The sequence below is a fragment of the Gracilinanus agilis genome, chromosome 5 (genome assembly GCF_016433145.1).
Source record: "Gracilinanus agilis isolate LMUSP501 chromosome 5, AgileGrace, whole genome shotgun sequence".
NCBI classification, from domain to species: domain Eukaryota; kingdom Metazoa; phylum Chordata; class Mammalia; order Didelphimorphia; family Didelphidae; genus Gracilinanus; species Gracilinanus agilis.
The window spans coordinates 284,521,659-284,541,743 of NC_058134.1; the positions used below are offsets into that span (position 1 = coordinate 284,521,659).

At 35.3% G+C, this 20,085-nt stretch overlaps 1 protein-coding gene and 1 pseudogene across 1 annotated transcript; both read left to right on the forward strand.

The window, feature by feature from the left end:
• Nucleotides 1-207: 207 nt before the first annotated feature.
• On the forward strand, nt 208-1,146 carry LOC123248843 (olfactory receptor 6C2-like). Its single transcript, XM_044677731.1, has one exon. It carries the CDS (start codon nt 208-210, stop codon nt 1,144-1,146), a length of 939 nt encoding a protein of 312 aa, XP_044533666.1.
• A 10,543-nt stretch (nt 1,147-11,689) lies between these two features.
• Nucleotides 11,690-13,973, forward strand: LOC123250214 (annotated as a pseudogene).
• The last annotated feature ends 6,112 nt before the right edge of the window (nt 13,974-20,085 follow it).

A 20,085-nucleotide genomic window follows, 5' to 3' on the forward strand; every position in this document is an offset into this window, starting at 1 on the left:
TTTATGCGAATTTATTTTCTATCCCAACCATTATTTATAAATTGTGTCAATACATTTCAAATCTTAGTCTGGGAAATGTCGGGTTAAGATGCTTCTAACATTGTAAGAGGTGGAGGGGTGCATGTTGGAAGTCTGCCTGACTTATTCCGCAGGTCCAATCTCTCTCTTTTATTTACATGCAGATCAGACAGACGTCAGAAGTCAGGGATGAGAAACCATTCTGGGATAACATTATTCATCCTGCGGGGACTGACAGATGACCCTCGGCTTCAGGTTCTTCTTTTCATTTTTCTGTTTCTCACCTACCTTTTGAGTATAATTGGAAACCTTACCATCATCACTCTCACCTTGGTGGACCCCCGTCTTAAAACCCCCATGTATTTTTTCCTCCGGAATTTCTCCTTCTTAGAAGTTTCATTCACAACTGTTTGTATCCCCAGATTCCTTTACAGTATGTCAACTGGGGATAATACTGTGACTTATAATGCTTGTGCCACCCAGTTATTCTTTGTCATCCTCTTTGGGGCAGCAGAGTTTTTTCTACTCACTGCCATGTCCTATGATCGCTATGTGGCCATCTGCAAGCCACTGCATTATATGAATATCATGAGTAATAGAGTCTGCATTCAGCTTGTTGTTTGCTGCTGGCTGGCTGCATTGATGTTAATCATCCCACCACTTAGCTTGGGTTTTCAACTGGAATTTTGTGACTCAAATGTCATTAATCATTTTGGCTGTGATGCAGCTCCCATTCTAGAGATCACATGCTCAGACACACAATTAATAGAACGAATTGTTTTAGTCTTTGCTGTATTGACCCTCATGATCACCTTAGTGTCTGTGATTCTGTCATACACATATATTGTCAGAACAATCTTGAAATTCCCCTCTGCCCAGCAAAGGAAAAAGGCCTTTTCCACTTGTTCCTCCCACATGATTGTTGTCTCCATCACATATGGCAGCTGCATCTTCATTTATATCAAACCCTCTGCAAAAGAAGGGGTGGCTGCCAATAAGGTGGTGTCAGTTCTTGCAACCTCAGTTGCTCCAGTGATGAATCCCTTCATTTATACCTTGAGAAACAAACAAGTGGTAGAAGCTTTTAAGGACTCTCTCAAAAAGATTGCCCTTCTTTCTAAGAAGTAATGGATCAAAAGATCCATTGCAGAAGATGGAATCTACTGCAAGTTGTCTGGGACACTCACCATTTCAGAACAATTTTCTCTTGCATCCATAGGCCCCTTCCCTTCACCTCAACTGATCAAGTTACTCCTTTTCATTCTTTTATTTAACTTTAACTGTGACTTTTATCATTAGATTGACCTGAGAATGAATTTTCATGAAATAAATGCAAGCATACAACCACATGACTTTACCTCCACTGCCAAAAAGATAAAAAAGAAAGTGAACAACATGAGTAAAGACTGTAGTTATTGTATCTCACTAGTTTCCTGAGGCTGAAAGTTCCAAAGGAGCAGAAATCATTCCTCACTATATTCAAGATACTTTTACTTTAGGGTCTCACTCTTATCAGTGGATGATGGTCAGGTATAAGGCAGCTTCCAAATTGTCCCCATCAGTGTTACCTTGTTTAATAGAACCCAGTGTTTTACCTTTTTTAAAAAATAAAGATATGGAAGTAAATAGACTAAGACTAAAACTTTGATTTTACGGCATTTAAGAAGATTAAGCCCAAACCTTTTTGCTTGAAAGCTTAGAAATAATTCAAGCATGGTAGTGCCTTTATAGAATTTCATTCTTGTTTTTAGGTTTTTTTAATGGCAATAAGGACAGAGTAGTTGGTAAAAGACTCTAATATAAAAGCTTCTAGCTCTACATCTAAAATTTTACTATATCAGGAACTTTCTTGGAGCTAGAGCAAAGAATGGACAGTCTGCAACCTGACTCACTGATATTCAAGAAATACCAAGAGTATAAGAGGAAGGTACCCAGTACATTGTGTGGATGCCATGTGGAAAATTCATGAGAGAATACAAGCAAGAGTTACTCAGATCAAGAATATATGGATGACCCATACCATTAAGAAACATCAATTAGTCAAAATATCAATTTTATCTGAGAATTAGATCAACATGGTAGTCCAGTATCATCTAGTAGTGGACAGAACTATGAAGGAACTGTGCTAGAGATCTGGACCTTGACAAATGCTTAGACAATGAAAGTGTGGAGTGAAAGTGAGATATTTGTCCTGCATCTGTCCTGCAGTACCACAAAGTTGTTTACCTTCTGTGGGGAATAATGTAGAATATGATGGACTATTTAAAATGTTTTATATACTTCTTTGAACTTGTTATCATGTCTCTGAGTTTTTGCAGCATAAACATAAGAATAATTAATGATGGAGGAAATAGTAGCAGTCCTATACTTGATTTTCCCATATACATTGAGGAGATTTTCTATTGGGAATGGTCAGATCATCTCTCATGGGAGCAGCTTGCTTTCCTGAACTTTGTTGCCACACTCACAGGAGTAGACTCCTTTGACTGACTGAATATTCTAAACATGAGAAAAATTTAAAACTGGTCAAACTGGGACAGTTTCTCTCATTCCTATGCATTCTTTCCTTCTACAGTACAGAGGGTGAAGGTCACAGTTCACCTACAGCATAGATGCCATGAACTGAATTGGGAAGAAGAAAACACTCCTCCTCCCTCCTTCACCTTCAGGTTTCTTATGGAAAAAGATTTTTAGATGGAGTTGACATGAAAAAAAGCCAGCAGTCTCTGTCATATCTCTGTTTCTGCCTTGCTACTTGAAAGACTTTCAGAAACTTCTCCTCGGATGAGATCTAGGAATCTCTCTATGTATCTCTGTCTCTCTCTCTGTCTCTGTCACCCTCCTTGCCTCTTTCTTTTTTGGTTTAGATTAATTGCCTGGCTTTCAAAGACAGAGTTACATCACTGCTTAACTGTGTATTATCTATTCTATATTCTCCTAGATATATTTAGGTTATTTCTTTTTGCCACAATTTGGATAAATGTTTTTTTTTTGCTACTTCATGCAAATGCAGGCTCATTGTGGAAGTAAAATTGACTGGAAAAGGGGTCAAGGCTTAGATATAGAGTTTGGTTTCCTCTTTTTGCCATTAATAAATAGCAACTAGAAATTAAGCTTAAACCTGAAAACTACTTCCCCATAACTAATACTTTTGAAGGGAGCTCACTGACCTCTTTCTCTGAGGAGAGCAGAATGGTAAAGCTTATGGTCCAAACAACCTACTGCCTCTGCTAGCATGAAATACTCTCCCTTAGATAAGAGTAGGGGAAGAAGAGGTTAGAGATATATATATATTATGACTACTTTTGAACCATACACTGACTTTTCCATGCAACATGTGGGAGTCAACCTTTGCTACATCTATTTATGAAATGTTTGTATTTGTTGATCATTAGGTTCAAAATTTAAAAAAAATAGTTATATATTTAATAAATGAAGAGGGGGAAGTTCCACTGTTCCAAGTATAGGTAACACTGTGAGTTATATATAGAAGAAGGAATAAAAAATGTGTTGGAGGAGAGAAAACAGTTCAGTTTGGGGAGAGCAGAATATCTGGAGTAAAATTATGAGATTAAAAAAAAACAATTATGTTGCTGCTATCTTAACTCTGCAAAAACAGAGAAAGAAAACTACACTGATTTTTCTAATGAGTATTGATGCAAAAATTTAAAATAAAATACTAGTAAGGATTTTATAGCAATATATCAAAAGGATCATACACCATGACCAGATGAGATTTATAATAAGATCATGGGACTCGCTCAATATTAAGAAAACTACTAGGATAATTGGGCATATCAATAATAGAACCAACATAAATCACAGGATTATCTTAATAGCTAAAAAGAAAACCTTTGGCAAAATACAATACCTATATCTATTGAAAAACAAACTAGTAAGCATAAGGAATAAATGGAGCTTTCCTTATAAAGATAAGTAGTAGCCATTGAAAACCATTAACAAGTATTATTTATAATAGAGATAAGCTGGGAACCTTCTCAGTAAGATCAGAGTTAGAGATAATGAATGCCCATTATCACCACTATTATTCACTATTGTGCTAGAAAGTCTAGCTGAAGCAATAAGAGAAGGAAAGAAAAGAAATAAAAGGAACTGAAATAACAAAGAGGAAACAAAACTGTCAGTCTTTGTAGGTGATATGATTCAGAGAAACATAGAAAATCAAGTACAAAACTAATGGAAATAATTAACAAATCTAGTGAAGTTGAAGGATATAAAATAAAGCCACATTAGACACTAGCATTTCTGTATGTTAACGAAAAGGCCATCAGCAAGAGATAGAAAGAAAAATTCCATTTAAAGTTACTGGGGATCATATAAAATACCTAGGAGTCAGGTCAGATGGATTCACAAGTGAATTTTATGAAACATTTAAAGAATAACTAATCCCAATACTATGCAAACAATTTGACAAAATAACTAAAGAAGGAATTTTGCCAAATTCCTTTTATGACCAAATATGGTACTGATTCCAAAGCCAGGCAGACCAAAAACAGAGAAAGAAAACTCTGGACCAATCTTGATAATGAACATAGATGCAAAAATCTTAAATAGAATACTAGCAAAAATACTCCAGCCAGTTTTTATGAGGATTATTCACTATGATCAGGTGGGATTTATACCAGGAATGCAAGGATGGATTCATATTAGGAAAACCATTCATAAAATTGACCATATCAACAACCAAATGAACAGAAATCATATGATTATCTCAATAGATGCAGAAAAAGCCTCTGACAAAATATAACATTCATTCTGATTGAAAACACTAGAAAGTATAGGAATAGATGGACCTTTCCTAAAAATAATAAAGAGTATATATTTAAAACTATCAGCAAGTATCATATGCACTGGGGATAAGTTAGAAGCCTTCCCAATAAGATCAAGAGTGAAGCAAGTATGCCTGGTATCACCTCTAATATTTAACATTGCACTAGAAACACTAGCAATAGTAATTAGAGAAGAAAAATAAATTGAAGAGATTAAAGTAGGCAGTGAGGAGATTAAACTATCACTATTTGCAGATGATATGATGGTTTACTTAAAGAATTGTAGAGAATCAACTGAAAAGCTAGTGGAAATAATTAGCAAATTTAGCAAACTTGTAGGATACAAAATAAATGCACATAAATCATCAGCATTTCTATATATTTCCAACACAACTCAGCAGCAAGAGTTAGAAAGAGAAATTCCATTTAAAATTACCCTAGCCAATATAAAATATTTAGGAATCTATTTGCCAAGATAAATACAGGAATTACATGAACACAACTACAAAACACTTTCCACACAATTAAAACTAGATCTAAATAATTGGAAAAAACATTAATTGCTCATGGGTAGGATGAGATAACATAATAAAAATGACAGTCCTACCCAAATTAATCTACTTATTCAATGCCATCCCTACCAAACTACCAAGATACTTTTTTTTTAATTAAACTAGAAAAAAATTATAACAAAATTCATCTGGAAGAACCAAAGATTGAGAATATCAAGGGAATTAATAAAAAAATGTGAAGGATGGGTGCCTAGCAGTACCAGATCTTAAACTTTGCTCAAAGCAGTTATCATCAAAATAATGTGGTACTGGCTAAGAGACAGAAGGGAGGATCAATGGAATAGACTTGGGATAAATGACCTCAGCAATATAATGTATGATAAACCCAAAGAACCCAGCTTTTGAGACAAAAAACCCACTTAGGTTTCAATCAACATCTCAAACCCTATACCAAGATAAATTCAGAATGAGTAAATGACTTAAATATAAAGAAGGAAATTATAAATAAATTAGGTGAACATAGACTTGTATAACTCTTAGATCTGTGGGAAAGGAAAAAAATTAAGCGATAGAGATAGAGAATATTACAAAATGTAAAATGAATAATTTTGATCACAATAAATTAAAAAGTTTTTGTACAAACAAAACCAATGGAAACAAAATTTGAAGAGAAGCAACAAATTGGGAAAAAATCTTTATAACAAAAGCCTCTGACAAAGGTCAATTTCTTGAATGTATAAGGAGCTAAATCAATTATACAAAAAATCAAGACATTCCCCAATTGATAAATGGGCACAGAACATGAATAGGCAGTTTTTCAGATAAAGAAATCAAAACTTATCAATAAGCACCAAAAATGTTATACATCTCTCACAATTAGAGAAATGCACATCAAAACAGCTCCAAGGTACCACCTCACACCTAGCAGATTGGCCAATATAACAGCAAAGGAAAATAATAAATGCTGGAGGGGAATGTGACCAAATTGGGACACATGCATTGTTGGTGGAACTGTGAATTGATCCAACCATTCTTCAAGGCAATTTGGAATTATGCCCAAGGGGCTTTAAAAGACTTCCTACCTTTGATCCAGCTATACCACTGCTGCTGAGTTTGTATCCCAAAGAGATAATAAGGGAAAATACATGCACAAAAATATTTATAGCTGCACTCTTTGTGGTGGCAAAAAATTGGAAAATGAGGGGATGTCCATTGATTGGGGACTGGCTAAACAAATTTTGGTATCTGTAATAGGGGAATAAGGCAATATGTAATAAGGGAATTTAGAAAGGGATGTAATAAGGGAATAGGCAATAAGGTGATATGAGACCAAAGGGCTGGAGGTAATAAGGAAATTAAGGCAAGGTAAGATTGCAATAGGGAATAAGGCAAGTAAGGGACTAAAGGTAGAGTGAATAGGGGATAAGGCACAGTGGATAGGGTTTTGTGGATCCCTAAGGCAGTAAAGTGGATAAGGAAGGTACAATGGTGAAGGTACTAGACTGAGATGGTAGGGGAGTTAAGGGAATGACTGAGTTTGGGGAATATAAACACAGAGGTATAAGGAGTTGTAAGGGATAGGATGAGATACTTTGGGCAAATAGTTACTGCCTGGGAAACACAGACTGGGACACAGATTTGAGACAGAGACACTACAGGGATCAGACTGAGCCCTTCAGATAGGAAGGGCACTTTTACATACAAAGGTTGGGGCCAGCCAAGAAAGACTTGAAACTGACTAGAGGGCTTTCTAGTCAGTTTCTCAGGTTCATCAAGGAAGAGACTAGAGGAAGTATTGAAATTACACTTCCTCCAAAATGGATGCCTCCAGCTTCCCTCAAAACCCAGAGAGAAATTATTCCTTCTCCCTCTCTTATCGATCAACTAATGAATTAGCCAAAGGTTTGATTAAGTGAACCAACAGGGTTTATTGATTTTTAGGGTTGATTGGAAGGGATGGAGGGTTACAAGGTTATTCTAACAGCTGCCTAGAGAAAGCTTCAGGTCGGGGAGGGAGACAGGAATGTGAGACTGATTTAGGAACCTGCCTAAATCAGCCCTGAGGTTTTGTAGACTATAGGGTTAGGAAAGTTGGATACAATAATTAAAGAGATAATTTGTAACAAGGGAAGCCCTATTTGACTACGGGAAAACAAACTATCTAGTTTGAAGACTAACATTCAGATGTACCTTCCTTTCAAAACTCACAGAAATTCAGGAAGGGGAAATGATGATGGGGAATAAGAGAGGTTAAGGAGATTCAAAGGAAATGATTAAGCTAACACCTTTTAAGAGAAAAGCTGCAGAATATAGGCCAGGTTTTCAATCCAAAGATAGAGCTCAGATTGACCCTCATACTCTCCACGAGTCTCCAGGGTCAACTGAACTTCCTCAAGATTCTAAACCCTTTTTCAACTGTCAGAAAACCTGCATTAAGGCTTTGCAGGGCTGACATGCACCCTATTTGCACTACATATCTGATGGTGATGGAACACTATTATACTGAAAGGAATAATGAACTGGAACAATTCCATGTGAAGTGGAAAGACCTCCAGAAATTGATGCAGAATGAAAGGAGCAGAACCAGGAGAACATTATACACAGAGTCGGATATACTGTGGTACAATTGAATGCAATGGATGTCTCTACTAGCAGCAATGCAATGATCTGGGACAATTCTGAGGGACTTAAGAGAAAAAATGCTATCCACATTCAGAGAAAGAATTGTGAAAATAGAAATGCAGAAGAAAATAACATATGATTGAACACATAGTTTAATGGGGATATGATTGGGGATGTTGACCTTAAATGAGCACTCTATTGCAAATGTTGATAATATGGAAATAGATTTTGATAAATGATACATGTGAAACCCAGTGGAACTGCTCCTCTGCTCCAGGATGGGGGAGGGAAGAGAAGAGGGAAAGAACATGAATCATGTAGTCATGGAAAAATATTCTAAATTAATTAAATTTTAAAAAAATACCTGGGATTCTACCTGCCAAGACAAACCCATGAAGTATATGAACACAATTACAAAATATTTTTTCACAAAACTAAAGTCAGCTCTAAACAATTAGAAAAAACATTATTGCTCATGGGCAGGCTAAGCCAACAGAATAAAAAAGACAGTTTTAACCAAATTACTCAATGCCATACAAATCAAATTACAAAAACATAATTTTAACAGCTTATAAAAAATCACAGAATTCATCTGGAAGAACAAATGGTCAATAATATCAAGAGATGTAATGAAAAAACTTATTAAGTAGGGTGACCTGACTGTACCAGCTCTCAAATTGTACTACAAACTATAAAGTAATCACTCTAATGTAATGTTCATACAAACTATGCTAGAAAGTAATCATAAACTAGTAATCATCAAAACCTAATCATCATATTGCCTAAGAGATAGAGTCATGGAAGAGTGGAATAGATTAGGTACAGGAGATAGAGTAGCAAATGACCATAGTAATTTAATGTTTGATAAATCCCAAAATATAAGCTTTTGAGACAAGTACACACTTTTTCATAAAAACTGCTGGCAAAATTGGAAAACAAGGAGGCAGCTGGGTAGCTCAGTGGATTGAGAGCCACGCCTAGAGACAGGAGGTCCTGGGTTCAAAACTGGCCTCAGACATTTCCCAACTGTGTGACCCTGGGCAAATCTTAACCCCCATTGCCTAACCTTTCCTACTCTTCTGACTTGGAACTAATATGTAGTATTGATTCTAAGGTGGAAGGTAAGGGTTTAAAAAAAATTGGAAAATAATATGTCAAATGCTGGGTATAGAACAGTATCTCACACCACATACAAATATAAAATCAAAGTGGGTACAAGATTTAGACATAAAGGCAAAGACCATAAGCAAATTAGTGGAGCAGAGAATAGTTTTCCAGTCACACCTATGGATAAAGGAAGAATTTATGGCCAAAGAAAAGATAAAGAGCATTACAAGATATAAAATAGATAATTTTGATTATATCAAATTATTAAGTTTTTGCACAAACAAAATCAATATTAGGATGAGAGTAGAAATATGGGGAAGTTTTCTTACAGTAATTGTCAATGATAAAGGCCTCATTTCTTAAATATATATAGGGAACTGAGTTAAACTTAAAAGAATACAAGTTGTTTCCAAATTGAAAAATAATAAAAGTAAATAAACATTCAGTTTTCAGATGAAAAAATCAAATCTATCAATAATCATATGAAAAATACTTTTAATCACTATTGATTAGAGAGATACAAATTGAAACAACCTCTGAGGTAACACCTTACACCTATCAGATTGGCCAATATGACAGAAAAGGAATATGATAAATGTTGGAAGAAATGTGAGAAAATTGGGATTCTAATATACCATCAGTGGACTTGTAAACTGATCCAAACATTCTGAAGAGTAATTTGGAACTATGCCCAAAGGGTATTAAAACTATTCATGCCCCTTGATCCAGTAATACTACTACTAGATCTGATTCACAAAAAGATTTAAAAAAGGGAAAAGGACCTATTTGTACAAAAAAAAATTATAGTAGCTCCTTTTTGTTGTGGAAAAGAATAGGAAATTGAGGAGAAATCCATCAATTGGGGAATGGTTAAACAAGTTGTGGCATATGAGTGTAATGGAATGCCATTGTGCTATATGAAATGAATAGAATGATTTTAGAAAAAAAAATCCTGAAAAGAATTATATTAACTTATGCAAAGTGAAATGAACAGAACCAGTAAAATATTGTGCATAGTAATAGCAATATTGTACAATAATATGTTGTGCTGGGATTGAAGTGGAATGCAAAACAACACACAAAGGCAAGTGCCATTACTGCAAAAGAACTTGGTCAGGGATGAATCATCTGTAAAGGCTTCTGGAGCTCTCAGCCACATATGGTAAGTGGGATCAAATAACTTCTCAGAAGGAGAAAACCAGGGTCCCTTTCCTGACAGTAAGCATAAGACTTTTTGCATTGCCCAAACACAGATTCAGATTATAGTTCAGACTCAGAGTCTTGGGAAGAAGATGAACACTACCACACTCTAATACTTGTGGCCATAGAGGAGCAGAGGACCTTTGCACAGTTTCAAGGTAGAAGAGAGTGCTTATGTTTAGTCACAGACCAGAGCATAGGCCCAGAACGTGATAACACACTTTTCCTAACATCATACCACTTTGGAAGAACTGAAAGCACATATATCCACAGAACTATCTCTAAAAGCAGCTATTCAAATAACTTGAAGCTTGGAAAAGCTTCACCACAGTTATAGAGTCCAACTTTAATGGTTTTTAAAAGTTAAAAGTAAAGAAAAAGACAGGGAAATGAGAAAGCAACAAAAAAAGAAACTCAACATAGAAAGTTATTTTGGTTACAGAAAAGGCAAAAGCACAAACCCAGGAAACAATAAAGTTAGCACTACTTTATCCAAAGCCTCTAAGAAAATATGAATTGCTCTCAAGCACCTCTCCTCCTCACAAATTTAGGAGTTGAAAAAAAGATTTTTAAAAATAAAATAAGAGAGATAGAAAAAAAATAGAAAAAGAAATTATATAGAGGAAAATCATGAAAAAGTCAACACCTTGGTGAAGCAGGCACAAGAAAATACTGAAGAAAACAGTAAAGGATTAGGCAAAAGAACTCACTGAAGAAAAGATATTCTTAAAAAGTAAAATTGACCAGATGGAAAAAGATGTATAAAAAAGCACCAAGGAGAACTTCTAGAAAGGCAGAATAGGCCATATGGAAGAAAAGGGAATTTTTATTCCCTGAGGAAAAGAACTTCTGAAAAAATAGAATTGACCAAGTGGGAAAGGAGATACAAAAGCTCATTCAAGAAAATTGTGTTATTTGGAATTTTAGGGGGTTCCATTTAGAGGTATTTTGGGGCTCATTTGAGCTTTAAATGATAAACTTCCTGTGGACATTTAGGGGACTTTGGAAGCTACATTTTCCATGATTCCTCTTGTAAAAATGGAGGCAAACAGGAAGTGTGATGATGTAAGAGAATGATATAAGACTCCTGGGGTCATTGGAGGCGTTTTTTTGTTTGTTTGTTTGTTTGTTTGTTTTTGCTACAGGTGTAGAAAAAATTAGGTAAGGTACTTAATGTAATGGCTGAGGAGGCAATTTGAAATTTTTACAGGTGCATGGTCGATTTTATTCTACCAACATGGGCCAAAATAAAATATTAGTTATCCTCATAATATAAGGCTTTATCATTTTAAAAAATAACAATTTGGTGAACCATGTGATAAACGTGACTCTCAATTTTTCAGATAAAATCCTTCCCAGAGCCTCAGACCTACTCTTTTTTGCTTTTGATATTCTCCCTATTCTCCCAGCCTCGAGGCTGCTTTTCAGGGAAAGTGAAAAATGGCTTTAAATGCCTCTGGGCTGCTAGTTCTTTTGCCCAGTGCCCAGGGCCTGGTCTTAATTTTTGCTAATAGTTCCTGCCAGCCACGCTTCTACTACTGCCCTGCAGCTCCTGACTTGTGGCCGCTTCTGATTTTCCTTAACTTGGCCTCTGCTTCTGCTGTTGCTGACCTCCCATCTACTCCGAAGTTTGAATTCTGCTTCTACTGATCCTGCCTGCTGCTGACTCCTGAGACCCCAGCCCTGTTTTCTCATAGACATTAATGACTTTTAACTTGAAAGGAACTTTTACCCCAATCACCCTCCACGTGGTTCTTTAGGTACCCCTCCCCCACAAGCCCTTCATGTGGATCTCCACACCTAAGCTTTTCCCTAGCTCAGCTAGTGTAGCATTTACTCTTCAAACAGGCCACATGGTCTATTTCAAAACTCAGGGGAAGAAATTCACCCCCATACCTGCTCAGGACTTTGAACTATATATCCCTTAAGCTCAGAGCAGAGCCTGGTTATAAGGACATTGAATTGAACCAGAGGTGGACTTTAAAACCTCAGAACTGAATGGGTTTTATTTCTGTTTAAGAAGTCTCTGTTTCTTACTGTATTTTGCTGATTAGTTTTGTGGATTTTGTCATTTTTGTTGATTTTCCTGTTGCACTGAATCATTTTACGCTAATGAAGTTTTGGCTGCTAGATTAATTCTGTTTATGATTTTATTGTAACTCCCAAATAGTAAACAAAATCTATTAGAACTAGTGAAAAAGGTTTTTGATTGTATAGCTTATTATCTGTTACTCATATTGTATTTCCTAATTTATTTAAGGTTTCATTTTTTTTACTGTATCAAAACAATGGTGCTCTCAGTACCATTTATGAACATCTTACGCATTTTAAAGTTGTAAATTGCCTTATGTATACTGGATTTGCCTTCTCATCTATAGCAGTACATGTCCTAAGTTTTTATTCTATCTTGATAATTATGTATAGAAGCTTGGAGATTTTGATGCCTTGAGAATTTAAATTTTAATTTTATAACAGGTTTTAAATTTTACTTTAGATCCTAGTCCCTTCTGTATAAATGATAAGGTTTTTATATATTTATTTTCAAGAATTGTTGTCTAAAAGGAAAAGGGTTTATATATTTTATTGTGAAGAATTGTTGTCATATATATGTGTATATATATTTTTTTAAACAGGAAGCCAGAAAAGCTTCTGTATGCTTGATGTTAGTCTCTATGTTTTAGCCTGCTTTTATCAGAAGGATCTAGAATTCTTAAGGATAATTTAGACCCAGAAGGTTTTTTTTTTTTAAATCAGAGGTTTTTTTTTTAGGTTCTGCCCCACAATTGCTATGGAGGCAGTAACAGAGTTTGTTGTTCTTAGCCAAAGTTTACTACACCTGTTGAATTTGTGACAAGTATATGATTTTTTAAAGCATCATAGCAAGTGATTATAATAATGGGTTGCTTATTATTGTTTTAAAATGTGTTATTAGAAATTATGGTACTTTATTTGAATGTGCATTGTGAATCTGCTATTTTGTAACACCCATTTACACTCACAGTTCATGCAAAAGCTTAACAGGAAATGAATCTCATTTTTGGGTAAAAAAGCCTTTCACTAGTTCTAAGCTGTATATTTTTTGATTTTTATTTTTTGGCATACTCCTTAGGTCAACAGAATTTTTCCTTTTGTCAGCCATGTCTTATGACCACTATATGGCCAACTGCAAACCTCTGTATTACACAACTTTCATGAGCAGCAAAGTCTGTAATCAGCTCCTGCTGAGTTCTTGGGTAGCTGGACCATCCTCCCACCACTACTGATGGGCCTCCAGTTGGAATTCTGTGACTCCAATGTCATTGATCATTTTGGCTGTGATACATCCCCAATTCTGAAGATCTCATGTTCTGATACAAAACTTACAGAAAAGTTGGTTATAATCTGTGCTGTCTTGATGCTCATTATTACATTACTCTTAGTCATTATATCTTATGCCTACATTATCAAGACTATTATGAGATTTCCCTCTGTCCAGCAAAGGAAAAAGGCCTTTTCTACCTCTTCCTCCCACATGTTTGTTGTCTCCATGACTTATGACACCTGTATCTTCATCTACATCAAACCTCTTGGGAAGGAACAGCTGGATTTGAATAAGGTGGTGTCAATACTTGTGACCTCAGTTGCCCCTGTGATGAACCCCTTTATTTATACCCTGAGGAACAAACAAGTTGTACAAGCCTTTAAGGACTTTGTAAAAAGGATCACATTTGTCACAAAGGTATAGAAGAATCCTGAGTTCAAGACACCAAAGTGCATAAGAATTCTAACACATTCTATTGTCTCCTATTAATCACTACTCCCCTACTGTCTGTCCAGTTTAATGTTAACAACTTTTTACTTTCATCAATAGACCAGGTTTCTTCTTTCTTCCGTCTATTATTTGTTTGGATTTGCCTATAAGGTCAAGTCTACTCATATGCTGAGACCAATTTTTGCCTCTATCAAAATAGGCATCTCAGAATTCTTGGCATATAAGATATTCTTTGCTCTAAATTACAACCATGCCAAAACTTTTGAGACATTCTATTTAGAGAACCACTAGTTAAAATTATCACAAATATAAAAACTTTCAGAAGAGTCATTGGTCCTAAGGCCTACAATTGTCTCTTCCTGCTTATTTAATGCTATGCTAGATTCCATTATTTTTGTTGATGTCCAAAGTGTGTATTTTTGAGGAGTAGGGAATTGAGATACTATGATGTGTCCTCCTTCTCTGCCATGCAAATAGATGGTGCAGTAAAGATCACATTAAATTAACACAATCCTTCCTAAGCAGTTTTAGATCTTTAGATATTACTGGATTTCCTAATTTTAATCTAAATTCATTTTATTTTATTTGGATCTCAAGCTTTCCCTAAGGTATTTGTGGGTTTTCCTTCAATTTGTTAATGTCATTATTCATTATTCTATAGTTAGAATATTTCATCCTAACTTTATTTATTTATTTTTATTTTTTTAAAGTCATTTATTAATATTCATTTTAAACATGGTTACATGATTCAAGCTCCAACTTTCCCCTTCGCCCCCCGCTGTCCCTCTACCCATAGCCAATGCACATTTCCACTGGTTTTAACATGTGTCCTTGTTCAAGACCTATTTCCAAATTGTTGATATTTGCATAGGTGTGGTAGTATCGAGTCCACATCCCTAATCATGTTCTCCTCAGCCCATGCGTTCAAGCATTTGTTTTTCTTATATGTTTCCTCTCCTGTAGTTCTTCCTCTGAATGTGGGTAGCGTTCTTTACCATAAATCCCTCAGAGCTATCCTGTGTCATTGCTTTCTACTGGTACAGAAGTCCATTGTATTCGATTTTTACCATAGTATATCAGTCTCTGTGTACAATGTTCTTCTGGTTCTGCTCCTTTCTCTCTGCATCAGTTCCTGGAGGTCTTTCCAGTTCACACAGAATTCCTCCAGTTTATTATTCCTTTGAGCGCAATAGTATTCCATCACCAGAATATACCACAGTTTGTTCAGACATTCCCCAATTGAAGGGCATACCCTCCTTTTCCAGTTCTTTGCCACCACAAAAAGTGCAGGTATAAATATTTTCATACAAGTCTGTTTATCTATGATCTCTTTGGGGTACAAACCCAACAATGGTATGGCTGGATCAAAGGGCAGGCATTCTTTTATAGCCCTTTGAGCAGAGTTCCAAATTGCCAGCCAGAATGGTTGGATCAGTTCACAACTCCACCAGCAATGCATTAATGTCCCAATTTTACCACATCCCCTCCAACATCCATTACTCTCCCCTTCTTTCATTTTAGCCAATCTGCTAGGTGTGAAGTGGTACCTCAGAGTTGTTTTGATTTGCATTTCTCTAATTATTAGAGATTTAGAGCACTTTCTCATGTGCTTATTGATACTTTTGATTTCTTAACTTGAAAATTGCCTATTCATGTCTCTTGCCCATTTATCAATTGGGGAATGGCTTGATTTTTTATACAATTGCTTTAACTCCTTGTATATTTGAGTAATTAGACCCCTGTCAGAGTTTTTCGTTATAAAGATTTTTTCCCAATTTGTTGTTTCCCTTCTGATTTTGACTGCATTGTTTTTGTTTGTACAAAAGCTTTTTAGCTTAATATAATCAAAACTATTTAATTAACATTTTGTAATTTTCTCTAACTCTTGCTTGGTTTTAAAATCTTTCCTTTCCCGGAGATCTGACAGGTATACAATTTTGTGTTCACTTAACTTATTTATAGTTTCCCTCTTTATATTCAAGTCATTCATTCACCCATTCTGAATTTATCTTGGTGTAGGGTGTCAGATGTTGATCTAAACCTAATCTCTCCCATATTGTTTTCCAAATTTCCCAGCAGTTTTTGTCAAATAGTGGATTCATGTCCCAAAAGTTGGGCTCTTTGGGTTTATCATACACTGTCTTGCTGATGTCATTAATCCCAAGTCTATTCCACTGATCCTCCCTTCTATCTCTTAGCTAGTACCATATTGTTTTAATGACTGTTGCTTTATAGTATAGTTTAATATCTCGTACTGCTAGGCCCCCTTTCTTCACATTTTTTTCATTATTTCCCTTGATATTCTTGATCTTTTGTTATTGCATATGAAGTTTTTTATAGTTTTTCCTAATTCAGTAAAGAAGTTTTTTGGTAGTTTGATAGGTATGGCGCTAAATAGATAAATTAATTTGGGTAGAATGTTCATTTTTATTATGTTAGCTCGTCCTATCCGTGAACAATTAATGGCTTTCCAATTGTTTAGATCCAGTTTTATTTGTTTGGAAAGTGTTTTGTAGTTGTTTTCATATAATTGCTGTGTTTGTTTTGGTAGATAGATTCCCAAGTATTTTATATTGTCTAGGGTGATTTTAAACGGTGTTTCTCTTTCTACCTCTTGCTGCTCTAATGTGTTGGAAATATATAGAAATGCTGATGATTTATGTGCATTTATTTTGTATCCTGCAACTTTGCTAAAGTTGTTGATTATTTCTACCAGCTTCTTAGTTGATTCTCTAGGATGTTTTAAGTATACCATCATATCATCTGCAAAGAGTGATAGCTTAGTCTCCTCATTGCCTATTTTGATACCTTCAATTTCTTTTTCTTCTCTAATTGCTACTGCTAGTGTTTCTAGTACTATGTTGAATAGTAGAGGTGATAATGGGCATCCTTATTTCACTCCTGATCTTATTAGGAAGGCTTCTAATTTATCCCCATTACATGCTTGTTGTATGCTTGTTGATGGTTTTAGGTATATACTGTTTATTCTTTTTAGGAAAGGTCCTTCTATTCATATACTTTTCAATGTTTTCAATAGGAATGGATGCTGTATTTTGTCAAAGGCTTTTTCAGCATCTATTGAGATAATCATGTGGTTTTTGTTTGTTAGACTGTTGATATGGTCAATTATGTGGATGATTTTCCTAATGTTGAACCATCCTTGCATTCCAGGTATTAATCCCACCTGATCATGGTGGATGATCTTCTTAATTACTTGCTGGAATCTCTTTGCTTGTATTCTATTTAAGATTTTTGCATCTATGTTCATTAGGGAGATTGATCTATAGTTTTCTTTCTCTGTTTTTGGTCTACCTGGCTTTGGGATCAGTACCATATTTGTGTCATAAAAGGAATTTGGTAGGACTCCTTCTTTGCTTATCATATCAAATAATTTGTACAGTATTGGGATTAGTTGCTCTTTGAATGTCTGATAGAATTCACTTGTGAATCCATCAGATCCTGGTGATTTTTTCTTAGGGAGTTTTTTGATGGCTTGTTCAATTTCTATTTCTGATATGGGATTATTTAGGTATTCTATTTCTTCTGCTGTTAATCTAGGCAATTTTTATTTTTTGTAGATATTCATCCATATCTCCTAAATTGTTATATTTGTTGACATATAATTGGGTGAAATGGTTTTTAATGATTGCCTTAATTTCCTCTTTATTAGAGGTGAGGTCTCTCTTTTCATTTTAATACTGTCAATTTGGTTTTCTTCTTTCCTTTTTTTAATTAGATTGACCAGTACTTTGTCTATTTTATCTGTTTTTTCAAAATACCAGCTTCTAGTCTTATTTATTAATTCAATAGTTCTTTTACTTTTGATTTTATAAATTTCTCCCTTGATTCTTAGTATTTCTAATTTAGTTTTCATCTGGGGGTTTTTAATTTGCTCGCTTTCTAATTTTTTGAGTTGCATACCCAATTCATTAATCTCTGCCCACCTTAATTTGTTAATATATGCACTCAAGGATATAAATTTCCCCCTGAGTACTGCCTTGGCTGCATCCCACAGATTTTGGTAGGATGTCTCATCATTGTCATTCTGTTCAATGAAATTGTTGATTGTTTCTATGATTTCTTCTTTGACAAATTGGTTTTGGAGAATCATATTGTTTAATTTCCAATTGGTTTTTGATTTTCCTGTCCAAGTGCCCTTACTCATTATTATTTTTATTGCATTATGATCTGAGAAGGTTACATTTATTATATCTGCTCTTTTGCATTTGTTTGCAATGATTCTATGCCCGATTATGTGGTCAATCTTTGTGAATGTACCATGTGCAGCTGAAAAGAAGGTGTTTTCCTTTTTGTCCCTATTTATTTTTCTCCACATATCAATTAGATCTAATTTTTCTAGGACTTCATTCACCTCTCTTACCTCTTTCTTATTTATTTTTTGGTTTGATTTATCTAGATCTGAAAGAGGAATATTTAGATCTCCCACTATTATGGTTTTGCTATCTATTTCCTTCTTGAACTCTGCCAGTTTCTCCTTTATCAATTTGGATGCTATGCCACTTGGTGCATATATATTGAGCAGTGTTATTTCTTCATTGTTTATACTGCCTTTAATCAGGATGTAATGTCCTTCCCTGTCTTTTTTAATCATATCTATTTTTACTTTGGCTTTGTCATTAATTGTAATAGTCACTCCTGCCTTCTTTTTCTCATTTGATGCCCAAAAGATTTTACTCAAGCCCTTAACATTAAACTTGTGTATGTCTACCCACCTCATATGTGTTTCTTGTAGACAACATATGGTAGGATTTTGGTTTCTGATCCACTCTGCTATTTGCTTCCATTTTATGAGTAAGTTCATCCCATTCACATTCAGAATTATAATTATCAGTTGTTCATTCACTGACATTTTTGTATTCTCCCTAAGACCCACCCCTTCTTCTTACACTATTTTCTTTTAAACCAGTGGTTTGCTTTGAGCTGGTATCCCTTATCCCCTCCCTTGATTCACTTCCCTTTCTGCCCCCTCCCTTGTTATTCCCCTCTTTTTGTTTTTAAAAGCCTATTGAATTCCCTCCCCCTTCTCCTCCCCTCCCTTTTTTGACCTCCCCACACCCCTGCTCCCCTTGGTTTATCCCTTCTGACTTTCTCAGTAGTGTCAGATAGAGTTTTTTATCCCAATGGATAATAAAGCTACTCTTCCCTCTCTGGGTTGATTACACTAAGCGTAAGGTTTGATTATTACCTCTTAATGCTCTCTTCCTCTCCTTCTTATAATAGTATTCATCCCCTCCCCTTCCCATGCCCTCTTTGTGTATAATAGAATATCCTATTTTTCTTATTTACTCAGATTTCTCTTGGTGTCCCCTACTATTCCCCCCTCCCTCTTTCCCACCTCCCATGTCATCTTAGACCATTTAGTATCCTGTTCTCTCCCTATGAATTATTCTTCTGGTTGCTATAATAGTGAATAGAGTTCACTACAGAGAATTATACATGGCATTTCTCCACATAGGAATACAGATAATTAGATCTTACTGAGGCCCTTAAAAAGGCAAATTTAAAAATTATGAGTTTTCTTCCTTTTCTCTCTGTTTCTTATTTACCTTTTCATGTTTCTCTTGATTTTTATGGTCGGATATCAAACTTTCCATTTAGTCCTGGTCTCTTTTGTGCAAAAACTTGGAAATCTTCAATTTTGTTAAATGCCCATACTTTCCCCTGGAAGTATATAGTCAGTTTCAATGGGTAGTTGATCCGTGGCTGAAGACCCAGCTCTCTTGCCTTTCTGAATATCATATTCCAAGCCTTGCCGTCTTTTAGCATGGAGGCTGCCAGATCCTGTGTGATTCTGATTGGTACTCCTTGATATTTGAATTGTCTCTTTCTGGCTTCTTGTAAGATTTTTTCTTTCACTTGAAAGCTCTTGAATTTGGCTATTATATTCCTGGGAGTTGACTTTTCTGGGTCCAGTGTAGAGGGTGATCTATGCATCCTTTCAATGTCTATATTGCCCTCTTGTTGTAGGACTTCAGGGCAATTTTGCTGAATAATTTCTTTAAGTATGGAGTCCAAGTTTCTATTAATTTCTGCTTTTTCTGGAAGACCAATGATTCTCAAATTG

Excerpts from the sequence above, each read along its gene's own strand:
- LOC123248843 (XM_044677731.1), top strand. The coding sequence starts at position 208 with ATGAGAAACCATTCTGGGATAACATTATTCATCCTGCGGGGACTGACA.